Source organism: Rissa tridactyla, chromosome 1 (genome assembly GCF_028500815.1).
Source record: "Rissa tridactyla isolate bRisTri1 chromosome 1, bRisTri1.patW.cur.20221130, whole genome shotgun sequence".
Lineage (NCBI taxonomy): Eukaryota > Metazoa > Chordata > Aves > Charadriiformes > Laridae > Rissa > Rissa tridactyla.
In genome coordinates, this window is record NC_071466.1 from 201,980,324 (window position 1) to 201,993,353 (window position 13,030).

The 13,030-nt window shown below is 44.0% G+C and overlaps 1 protein-coding gene across 3 annotated transcripts in view; it reads right to left on the reverse strand.

Moving 5' to 3' along the window:
* The window catches only part of GRAMD4 (GRAM domain containing 4), an 83,330-nt gene that overhangs the window by 41,523 nt on the left and 28,777 nt on the right, over positions 1-13,030 (reverse strand). For all 3 annotated transcript variants that reach the window (XM_054220571.1, XM_054220563.1, XM_054220580.1), the window contains exon 3: positions 4,400-4,520. In XM_054220571.1, the coding sequence (XP_054076546.1) occupies positions 4,400-4,520 (121 nt within the window). The remainder of the gene's footprint in view (positions 1-4,399; positions 4,521-13,030) is intronic.

Genomic DNA, 13,030 nt, shown 5'->3' on the forward strand with positions numbered 1-13,030 from the left:
TTTTGCTGGTCACAACCACCACCACACACGTCACCTCTAAGGTTTATCACTTTCTAACACCCCAGGTCTCTCTAAAGACCACATATGGTTTTCTAGAGCTCCACTTTCATGAGGTCTACATTCTGCTAGGTCACTCTTCTTACAAAGAATCATTGGGTCATTTATACCAAAAAGTAGAAGCCAGAGAAAACAGTTAGTCACATAAAAGGTCTAAAAAGGCACATGAGAATGAAGAGAGTGGGGAAGAGGAAATTTCAATGGGAAAGCAGCATAATCCCAACTTCTTTTGTAATGTTGGTATGAAAATCATAGACTGAAACCATCAGTTTCGTTAAGTCCCCAGAGACTCCTGCCACAGCCTGCTGTACAGAGTGGAATGCAAAACCCTTGTGGCAGAGGACTTTATTTCCTCCTAAAGCTTTTCATCCTCACACGGCGTTTCTTCCATTTACCAGTTTATGACTAACTCTCTTCCCTAACAGTCACCTGGCTTGTTTACTTTTAGCTGCTGCTACCACCAACTCCTCTTCCCTGAGCTGCTAAAATTAGCATTGCAAAAGGTTTGACACCCTTGAATGGGAATCAGCTAATGCTTCACGTAAACCACAGGATGCACATGTGCTTACAAAGCACCTTGTAGCACCAGGACCAGAGTGCTGATATCTGCAGAACTGCCCTCCATAAGCAGGCACAAACAGTAATGGGAAGAAAAACAGAATGTTTACCCCAACGAGATGCAAACCTAGAAAGATATTGCCTATCCTTTTGTCTTTCAAATGCAAGAGCAGCAAGCACGTTTTTATTTCTTGTTTAGATACAACTAGATTTTGAAATGGAAGCACTAAATCCACTACTAACCTCAGCATATCAACCTCGCTGCCCCAGTTCAGTCAGTGGTTACCTTCCCAACCTGAACCCTCAGCTAGCATCAGGGCAGTGTTCATGTGCATTAAAAACAAGGTTATAGTAATACACAAAGTCCTTTAGAAATGGATGATTCTGACGGCAACAGCTCCAAGACAAAGCTTTCTCCATCCATGTGCACTCGGAGGTCCAGCAGACGAAGCTCTTTGCACTTTCCCTTCAGCAGGCGTTCAAGTCAGCAGGAACCCACCCCGACGCCACAGTCTCACCAGACCCAACACGCATGTTTTCAGCATTCCTGTAATAAGGCTCAGAAGGAGCCATTAGATTACAGAGATTAAGACCATTCCCGCACAGACAGGAAAAGCAACTTTAGCCCTTTTGGCTGGAAGAGTCAGCTGATCCCTCCCTTGCTTAAGATGTCATTATCCAAGATCCCTTCCTCCACGTGCCTCATCCTCCTGTCACTCTGCAGCTTAAATCCCTCGCATTTCCAGTCACATTTTATTTGCATTTACAGCTATGCAACACAGCTAAGCAGTTCCTCTCCATCGTCACTTCTCCAGATGTTTAGATTATCTCTGCGCTAAGGAAGAAATTCATCTGGCATCTTGGATGAAGATATTTTCCTTTTACAGACAACTGTTTGTCTCCAGTAACTACTTGCTCCAGATTTCCTCTGCAGCTTTTAGAGGCTACAGATAGGTTTGGGATATGTTTCACTGAAAACACTGCTCAGCCAAACTGCACCTTTCATTTGTGCCTGCTAATGGCTGAATGGAGTTTCCAGAAGACAGCACTTTGCTCTTGCTTTAGCCAAGCACTCTCAACTACAAACCCACACTGACCTGTAGCTGTGTGGACTATGTGTACATTATACATAATATATAACTAGGAGGAAATTTTTCCTCCTTAAAACCTCCTGGCTAATAACACACCTATACAAATAAGAGGTATAGAAGAGGCAAAAAGAAAGTCAGGATCAGGCTGATAATGGTTAGAAACGCAACACATTAAAAAGAAAATCCGTGGAACTTTAAATATTTCCCCCACATATTAGCAATTGCTTTGATTTCTGCACACCTAGCTGGAGGAAATGGGAGTAGGAGGAAATGACAAACAGTTTATGTAAAAATACAATTCTAGAAAGGTGTCCTTAAGGAATGCCATTATTAAAAAAGTATGCAAATACAGCTGAGTGACTAGCCTTCTTAAAAAAAATAATCTATTGCAGCGATAGGATTAAAAAAAGAAAAATAAAAATCAGGCTTTCTTCCAAGGCAAATTAAAGTAAACAAACTGCACATTTCCAGAATGTTTGTTTGCTCACCATCAGTTCACTTTTGTGAAGAAAAAAAAAATACTGAATCGTTTCCAGTACCAAAAAAAATTAACTCAAAAAGAAGAAGGCAGAAAAGAAAAGAATACATGAACCATATGCAAAAAGTGAGGTCCTACTTCTCTCCAACCGACAAAAATTTTTTACAATGAGATTGACGAAATACTGGCACAGGTTGCCCAGAGAGGTGGCAGATGCCCCATCCCTGGAAACATTCAAGGTCAGGCTGGACGGGGCTTTGAGCAACCTGATGTAGTTGAAGATGTCCCTGCTCACTGCAGGGGGGTTGGACCAGATGACCTTTAAAGGTCCCTTCCAACCCAAACTACTCTATGATACTATGTATGTCAGCCCAAAATTCTGAAGGGGGTGGGTGTGTAAGGGATGAGTGTTAATGTGTTTATTTCTCTACCAATTTATCATTCTTTCTCTTGTTTTTACATACAGAGTTGCAACCAATTTGCCAAGACAAGACTGTAATTGCAGCTAAAGCAAACCCAAGGCTTTGGTAAAGAGCTCTTGACCTAACAGTAATGGCTGGAGTCCCCTAGGACTGACCCACATCACTCAGCCGAACTACCCCATAGGCCTGAGCCTCCAACCACCTGCTCAAAGTTTACATGAAAGGGTGAGCTTCATTACCCTCTACCCTGGAGTTTGCCACAAAAGTGAACAGATTCAAAAGAAACAGATTTAGCTAAAAGTGGCAACGCGGTTGATCAAAAGGTTTTCAAACTACAGCATGAACCTGGAGAGCAAAAAGGTTCACAAAAATGAGCGTCCCACATGGTTACTGTAACCACATACTAAGGACTGAAAACAGATTCACCAGCCATGGAAGCGTTTGGGAAACATACGGTGTTTTTAAAGCAAAATATATGTCCTAGTTCAAACCAGAAATCAGTTCTGGGAAGTCCTGCTGTTTCTGTTACACAACAGATTACATCAGGAAGTCACAAGTGTCCCATCTAGTTTAAAAAACAATTTGATAACAGCAGCTTAAGCAATATGTCTTTGGGGATGGAAGGAGTACATGGTAACTCTGTACTGCACAGTCAAATAAGAATTCAAAGAAATCACTGAAACCAACATGGCGAGTCAAACAGAGCTTTCAGTTTTTGCTTGCTATTCCAATCACGATACCTCTTCCAGATACCAGTGGAAGCTGATAGCAGATCGCTATAAACCCTTGCCCAGTCTCCTTTATCGTGCCTCCCTCTCATACACAAGGGGAAAAAAAAATAATCAAAGCAATCTTGCCAAATGATAAAAAAGTCACAGAAAATTAATTCCAAATCCTTAAGAATATGCTGAAGATAAAACACAAGTCTTGTTGTTAGATTATAATCTAGAAATTTAATAGAAACTATAACCTTGTTATTTCTACCTCTTAGGAAATATCTGACAAGCTTCAAACACATAAAAACACCCCCATATTCTGAAGTTCAAAAATAATCCATTAAAATGACCATTTTGTGAAGCACCTGAGCAAGAACTCTCATTGATTTATTACAGAGATCTCTACTTCTATCAAATTAACAGAATGCTTGTCTCCTGTTTTTTTCAGTTTTAACTATCCTGTCTTACAAGTTGGCAGTTCAGAGCTGCTGAGGTAAAAATTCCAAAAGTCTTACCAATGCCTCTAGCCATGAATGACAATTTTGTCTCATATATACATATATATACACCCACAAAACCAAACAAGTAACACTTGAAATCTACAGATACTCTTATCTTTATTTCTTATACTACTTACCAGTAATTCATATACTGTTCAGAGAGGTGTTTTAAGACCTATTACTTGTTGAAGCAGCTGCCAAGGAAATGGTCACCCCTTCAGAAATCTTTTCTTACAATTACTACTAGACAAAAAACACCTATTGCAACCACATTAAGGTTAATTCTAAGATAACCTGAAGGTGTCAACACCAGGACCTCGACTAAGCAGCTTTTGTCATGTAGTGAGGTATGTTGTGAGGAATGCAATGAGGAAAAAAAATATCCAAGTGACACAGAAACCTTGGGAATGTTTTTAAGTTCCTCCTAGAGAAGTGTCAGCCCACGTGCTATCTGCACTTCAGCCCACATGCCATCAGCCCACCTCAGAATTCTGATGCCAGCTTCTGTGGTTTAGAGAGGCCTTATTTCAGCAGGCTTAAGCCATTCTTTTCCACACAGCATTAATTTTATACTTACGTAAAAAGTGTTTTTCCAGTAAGGCTATTTCCAGGTGACCTTTGATCTCATTCAGTCTGTCAGATTCCGTTCTGTTAAAATCCTGGACTCCTGAAGCCATGATGATGGTCCCTGGACCAGCCTATAAGAAAGCAAGAACACACTGACAGCTCAGAGGCACATTTGGGTTTTTTTGTCATTTAAATACATGAACTTTCTTCTGGGCCAGTAAAGAAACAGCCACGTTTCGCTCGTGCAAGTATTGACAACTCTGTATGCCTCTTATTCAGCATTAAATTACCACAATAAGTGAATGAAAGCTAATAAAATGCATAGCATCTCCCATGTGAGTTTACAGAATGCACTTCTGCAGGCCTTGGGGAGTTACAGAAAACAAAGATTTTTAATTCCCCCCCCCCCTTACCAGTTCTGCTGCATCACCATTTAGCCTTTCTTCTGCTGATTTAAAAGGCATTTTTATATTATCCCTCTCCTCCCACTCAATGAATGGTCATTGCAACATACTTGACGTGTAAAATTGTGAAGCTAACAAAAGTAATACTTTTCTAGATATTCACACAGTTTTGAAAACACATACTGTATGTTTTAATATCCATTTATGGAATGTGAAATTCTGACGGCTGCAGTCTCTCCGCAAGGAAGATCAGCGCAGGGATCCCCTGCTCCTCCAGCACAGCCCAGTTACTGCTGAAGGATGTGGTTGGTGCCCAGAGGCTCATCCGGGCAGACCAGGAGAGCGGGGAGTCAGGAGATTGTGTGTCTCCTGGAGACTCTCTCAGTTTTCTAAAACTCCTCTCACAGCAGACTGTGTTTCTGATTTACCAGCACCCCTCAAACGAAATAAGCACTAGAAATACTGCAGAATGCAAGAATTAAAGTGCAACTTGATTAGTTAAGAACAGAATTGACCGCTGCCACCTCCACAAATGGAGCACAGAAAAAGCCCATGCAGCAGAAGGCAGGTGATGCTGTCCTTCTCTCATGAGGTGGGCCCTTTCAGACAGCAAGAGAAAGGGTGGGCATCTCCCTGAGGGCATCTCCTGGGTCATGGCTGTCCAGGCACTGTGTGCAGTCCCCAACAGGTACAAAAAGTCTGCCAACGAGAATGACAGGAGCTTCCCCAACAGCTTACACTCAGCCGTGCTAGATTACAGAAGCCTACATCTAAAAAATGATCTCAAGACAAAAAGGGATTTATTTACCTATCCTAACCATTTCCCCGCCCCTTGTTTGAGCTCTGAAAACACACAAGAACCGTATTGCTTTCAAAAGTCAGCTTGCATACGTTTAACCATGACAGTTTAAATTACATACATATATAAACTCAACTGATCTACAAGAGAGTTAATTAAAAGACATTTTCTATGTTTTAGGAAAGATGTGCAGAAAGCTCACTGATGGCAAAGTACTTTCACTGTTGGGAACAACATGCACTTTTAAAATAAAACAGTGTGGAGATATCTATTAAACATCTGTTTTCTTGCTTGAGCTGAACAGATGCTGAGTTTAAGCCTCAGAATTTGTCTATACAGGCAAATTAGCGCTCTGTAGGCATTTACTGCATGGTGTTTACCTGGCACCAAGTCCCCACCTGGGCTTGCTCAATTCAGCACCAGGCAGAGATGCTATTTCCAGTCCTGAAAGCAGCACAGTTACACCCACACCACCCTCCGCCAACGCTACTGGCCCCGATGCGGAGCAGAAGCCGGCAGCTCAGCAGCAGCTTGTGCTACTTCTACTTTGGAGCCAGGATGAACCAAAAGGCACGGCAGAGATGGACAGACCCCAGGGCAGCCCTCAGGCAGGGACCTGCACCGCAGCATCCTCCATCCTCCTCCTCATGCTCCAGATTTCCCATTCACACCTGCCTTTATCCAGGGAGATGCAGTACAACGTGCCACTTGCAACCACTCCAAGGCACTGCTGAAGAGTAACAGACATCTGTTCTCAGATGAGCATGGGATGGCAATTAACCTCTGCGTTGATTTCTTATCTATAGAGATAACTCGTATTTATTTACGCTGGAACATTTAGTGTTATCACTTGCCAGACACTTGGGAGAGCCCCAAGGAGGAAGGTGTGGCTGAAGTGGAACAGCAGGGGACCCTTACAACACACTCTACAGGCAGGCAAAAGGAAGGCATTATGAAAATACAGATTGCTGCCCAGGCGTTAAAGCATGGCTTTCTATATTGTATATCCACATCTGGTACAAAGGGAAAATCTCTGCTCCGACCACTCAGGAGTTCATACAGAACTGTCTAAAGAAACAGTGCCACTGCTTAAAAGTAAACAAACAGATAAATAAGTAAAGTCACGTACAGGTCAAAGAGCAAGATGCTGTATTCATCAAGAATGCTCCTGGGCTCTGTGCATGGGTTTGCATCACAAGGTTTTGGTCGTGGAGGGGCTACAGGGGTGGCTTCTGTGAGAAGCTGCTAGAAGCTTCCCCCATGTCCCATACAGCCAATGCCAGTCAGTGGCAAGATGGACCCGCTGCTGGATAAGGCTGAGCCCATCAGCCAATGGTGGTAGCACCGCTGGGATAACATATTTAAGAAGGGGGGGGGGGGGGGAACCTGCTGCGCAACAGCAGCCAGAAGAGAGGAGTGAGAATACATGAAAGAAACAGCCCTGCAGACACCAAGGTCAGTGGAGAAGGAGGGGGAGGAGGTGCTCCAGGCATCAGAGCAGAGATTCCCCTGCAGCCCACAGGGAAGACCATGGTGAGGCAGGCTGTCCCCCTGCAGCCCATGGAGGTCCATGGTGGAGCAGAGATCCACCTGCAGCCTGCGGAGGATCCCACACCAGAGCAGGCAGATGCCTGAAGGAGGCTGTGACCCCATAGAGAGCCCATGCTGGAGCAGACTCCTGGCAGGACCTCTGGACTCGTGGAGAGAGGAGCCCACACTGGAGTAGGTTTGCTGTCAGGACTTGAGACCCTATGGGGGACACGCACTGGAGCAGTCTGTTCCTGAAGGACTGCACCCCATGGAAAGGGCCCACGCTGGAGCAGTTCATAAAGAACTGTAGCCCATGGGAAGGACCCACATTGGAGAAGTTGGTGGAGGACTGTCTGCCATGGGAGGGACCCCAAACCGGAGCAGGGGAAGAGCGTGAGGAGGAAAGAGCGTCAGAGACAACATGTGATGAGCTGGCCACAAACCAAGACAGCACCTGGCTCCTGCCCAACCAGTCCCTCTCCCCAACCCCATGTGCTGTGGTGGGGACAGGAACATAGAGACTGAGGTGGGGACAGGAACATAGAGAGAGGAAGGAGAGGAAGAAGAAAGGGGCTAGCAAATATCCAAGCATATTAAAGTTTTCATCCTCATTGAAGATACTCAAGATATTTCACCAAAAGATGAGCTACATTTCAGAAATCCATCTAGAAAAACAGCTCCACTTTTGCCTCTTCAGAAATGTTAAGTCATTAATTAAAGCCCAGGATACCTTGACAGTGCCTCTTAGGAAGGAGGAAAAAGCAAAAGTTGCCTAGGACGAGGGAATGAGTGATATGGGTGAACAGAACTCTTTCTGAAAGTTTTCAAATGTGTGCTTCTGCTAAAGCATTGGACCCAAGAAGTCTGACATAGGTTAATGGGTTAAAAATCTGCAGGTAAACATCATTAAACTAACCCCAAAAGGTTACAATGACCTCCTAAGTTAGAGGAAAAAAAGGAAAAAACATCCACTAAGTTAAAACAATAACTATTGCTAACAATACTAGGAGCAAGATCATGCAATTATCATATAGTAAAATAGTTTAACCAGAGTAGTAAGATACAGTGATACGAGTTTGCTGCAAAACAAAGCATGCAGCTTCAAAAATTAGTGACAACATAACGTATTAATGAATGTAAGTTAGAAGCGTTCAGAAAACTGAGCATGTCCAGGACAGTGGTATGGGAGACATTTAAGCCGATGCTTCTTTTGTTCCAGAAGATTTTTTCCCCACACACCTATACACCTCATTTTGTCAAGGGGTGTTAACGGGCTAAAAGGATAAGAAATAAGGTTTACACATTTCCTGGAGGTCAGCTGCCTGCCTCTGGATTCAAAAAGTACCTCTGCCTGAAGTTACCATAACCGACTCAACTCATAAGTTAACAAAAAAATTATCTTGTATTAATTCCAGCGTTAACTGGGTAGTTTTTCTTTCTTCTGCTGCCTCTGCAGGCTAGTGCTGGGACTCTGGCTGGATTAACTACATTTTTAACATAACTACAGATGCCCCTTCTTGCTTCTGACTCACAGTAAAAGCCTTGAAGGCTTCCATAGATTTCTGCTTTTCCTTCAGCCTCTCCAGCTTTGACAGTATTTGACACAGGAGCCCTCTTAAAATGTTGGCAGTCACTATTACTTAGCAAAGACCGTGCAGAAGGCTTGGCGGTGCCTAGGAAGCCTGCAAAATGCCAGAGTTGAGCGTAGAAAGTCAGAGCCAGAGGGGTTAAAGGAAGATCTGTGATGACAATAGACTGCCTCTAACCCACCGTCAAGAGTTCAGAGTTGCTGCTCCAAGCCACATCCAGCTCCGGATCTGAAAAACCACAGCTACCCACAGATGTGTTTTTCAAGCCATCTGTAGTTCAGGCTTTTCATAGCAGCACCTGCCAATCTGAGAGCTCTCTGCTTCCCTCCCCAAACCCCCTTCATCCTTCGAGCCCTGGGATTCGCTTTGTGGACTGAGCACCGACACCAGCTTCACCGTACAGCCACAGAAAAGGTCTAAGTCACTTAAAAGAAAGCATCTGCATGAATAATACTTAATCCTTAGTAGCAATTCTGGGAAGCATACCCCTGTTGGCAAGCTCCTAAAACACAGCTCTATTTTACATAAATTAAAAAAAAAAAAATTTAGTGCTAGCCAGGTTTAGAGACTTCAGTATCTCAACTGTAATGTTTGCATCATGCTTTATACCTTCCAAGCATCATGCTTTATAGCTTCCAATCATTATAAATGAGGTGACAGATACAGAATTGTTTAAGGTTTTAATTGACATGTTTTAGGAAAAGCCAAACTGTACTGGAACAGCAATTAAATTAATGTTTTCTGTGACACAATAACTCAGATTTAATCCTAGCACGCTGGCAGGGAACCTGCATAAGTAGATTAGGCTGCTTTCAGTACACTATGCCAGGTACGAGAGCACTTCGATTTGCGATGCTCACTGCCAGGTTAGTGTAGAACCTCCATGGGTTTAAACACAAATTTGTTTTTCACCCCTCTGCTGAAGGGGCCTCTGCACTGAGTTCATTCATATACCTGTATGTAGTACCGAACATTTTCTCCCTTTTATAAAAATGGAACACTTGTCACATTAAGAGTACATAAATTCATGAGATGAATTAAAATGAGGCAAATCGAGCCAGAACTAGCAAATACAAGGACAATCTATGATTTTCAGTGCACAGCCCCTATCCCTGAACTTTTGCATCTTAGCAAACCAAGGTGCTGGAACAATGTTTTAAATCCTTTTTACATGCAGAATCGTGATGTAGCAGGAAGGAACCCACGTTCCATCTACGGAATCAGAAACCACGATGACCCTGAATAAAGGGGACTTTAATTACCAAGCCAGCAACATTACCTGAATTTCCAATATCACAACAAGACAAATGCTAATTGGGAAGCAGGAATGGACCAGGTTACCCCCTCTACCTATTTTGTGAGTGTGGTGGTTTTACGAAACAATGCAGAAATAACAGTGCTGCATACAGTGATGAATGTCCTTGCTTTAAAAAAACAAAACAAAACAAAACCAACCAAACAAAAAAACCACCAACAAAAAACAGCCAGACACTTACAGTGAAGAAGGAAGGGAGGAAGAAACCTGGGAAGCCAGTCAGGAACACAGAGATGCTTAGAAAAGAGTTAATTTGTTAGCCAACGTGGCTGTCTTGGTAATGATCTGATCACAGTGTCCAAGTACCCACAGACCTAAGGAAATACCTGCTACCCGAGATATAACTGGCAGTCAGGGCACTTAAATGAGAGCGGGAAAAGTACCCACACAAGCAAACAGCCAGCCTGTACGTTGAGAACAAACTAGTTCAAATTAAGACACCTTCTGAACAAAACATCTCAGAAACCACAGAGGACAAATTCAAAGGAAAATAACAAATCCTTCCAACCCCAGGGCTCTCCTACCAGGAGGAAGGAAGCTGTGTGCTTTACCCAAACACGAGTCAGGATTCACCGCTTGGATGCGCACAAGTCTATGGGAACGGATGGGTTACATCCAAGAGTGCTGAAAGAGTTGGCAGACGTGCTCGCCAAGCCACTTTCCATTATCTACCTGAAGTCATGGCTAACTGGGGAGGTCCCAATGAACCGGAGGATAGCAAATGTAGCACCCATCTACAAAAAAGGCAGAAAGGAGGATCCAGGAAACTATGGGCCTGTCAGTCTGACCTCGGTAGCAGGGAAGGTCATGGAGTGGATCATCTTGAGCGCCATTACAACTCATATAATGGACAAGCAGGGGATCAGGCCTAGTCAGCATGGGTTTATGAAAGGCAGGTCCTGCCTGACGAACCTGATCTCCTTCTATGACAAGATGACCCGATTACTGGATGAGGGAAAGGCTGTGGACATTGTCTACCTAGACTTTCGAAAAGCATTTGACACTGTGCCCCATAGAATTCTCATGGAAAAACTGGCGGCTCATGGCCTGGATGAGCATATGATCTGCTGGATCAAACACTGGCTGGATGGGCAGTCCCAAAGAGTGGTGGTCAATGGAGTTAAATCCAGCTGGCGGCCGGTCACAAGTGGTGTCCCTCAGGGCTCAGTGTTGGGACCATTTCTGTTTAACATCTTTATTGATGACCTGATAAGGACATAGAGTGTATCATCAGCAAGTTTGCAGATGACACGAAGCTAAGCGGGAGTGTTGATCTGCATGAGGATAGGGAGGCTCTACAGAGAGACTGGGATAGATTGGACCGATGGGCCAATGCTAATGGAATGTGCTTCAACAAGGCCAAGTGCCGGGTCCTGCAGTTGGGCCACAACAACCCCATGCATCACTACAGGCTTGGGGAAGTGTGGCTGGAGAGCTGCCTGGCAGAAAAGGACCTGGGGGTTCTAATTGACAAGCGGCTGAACATGAGCCAGCAGTGTGCCTAGGTAGCCAAGAAAGCCAATGGCATCCTGGCTTGTATTAGAAATAGCGTGACCAGCAGAAGGAGGGAGGTGATTGTCCCCCTGTACTCAGCACTGGTGAGGCCACACCTTGAGTATTGTGTCCAGTTCTGGGCTCCTCAATATGAGAGAGATATCGAGGTGCTGGAGCGAGTGCAGAGGAGGGCAACGAAGCTGGTGAAGGGCCTGGAGAATAAATCTTATGAGGAGCGATTGAAGGAGCTGGGACTGTTTAGTTTGAGGAAGAGGAGGCTGAGGGGAGACCTCATCACTCTCTACAACTACTTGAAAGGACATTGTAGAGAGGTTGGTGCTGGTCTCTTCTCACAGGTAATTAGCGATAGAACAAGAGGGAATGGGTTCAAGCTGCAGCAGGGTAGGTTTAAGCTGGACATTAGGAAAAAATTCTTCACAGAAAGAGTGGTTAGACACTGGAATAGGCTGCCCAGGGAGGTGGTGGAGTCACTGTCTCTGAATGTGTTTAAGACTCGTTTAGATGTGGTGTTAAGGGATATGGTGTAAGGGAGAACTTTGTAGAGTGGAGTTGATGGTTGGACTCGATGATCCCAAGGGTCTTTTCCAACCTAAATGATTCTATGATTCTATGTTTATTATTGAACTAAACAGGTAAAGTTCACAGTTTTAAAGTTTTGAGATACAGAATAGAAGATGACCTCATCTGGCCATCCTTTCTGTCCTTCCAGAGGGTGTAAACTTTGAATGTGCTACTTCAGTAAGACACATGAAGTGTTGGGCCCAAGTCCCACCGTTGTATCTGTGGCCCGGGACTGAACATTCACATCCCTTGTTGGAGGTGTGTAACGGAGGATGCTCTTTGCAGATGGTTGGGGCTCTGCAATCACAAGCTTTTATGACAAGGCTTTTTACTCCAAAACCTCCATTTGTGGCAAGTTTTTGCATACGCTCGTCAAGTTCAGACACATACATAAAGAAGAGGCACCTAATGCACACATGTCTAAGTGCACTACGTACCCTTGAGGCACAGTACAGAAAGGCCTTCATTCACGTGACTGTGCTGTACTGCTCTAATAGACAGAGATAATTTTTTAATGCTTCCATAATGACTAATACAGCAGACTAAAGGGGGGGGGGGGAAGAGAAAAAAAAAAAGGAGAAAAGGGCAGAGATGAAGCCTTTTTCAAGGGAATGGCTGACAGAGGAGTCAGAGACATCTGTGTATTGAAGATGCAGATAAGGGGACCAGGACTCAAATTTTGCATGCCTATGCTCATTTCCAAGCCACGAATATTGCTCTTTCAAGCCCGTCGGTTCTGTACTCAGATTTTAATAGAAACAGCGCAGCAACAGCAGTGGAAGCACAGTACAGCTCACACCTATCTGAAAAGTCAGGAAGCCTCAGTTAATGCACAAGAGTTGCATTGACTTCTGTATGCTTTCAACAGTTCCATAAAGGTATAAAACAGGAAGAAATCAACAAGATTTGGTGTTCTCACAATCAATGT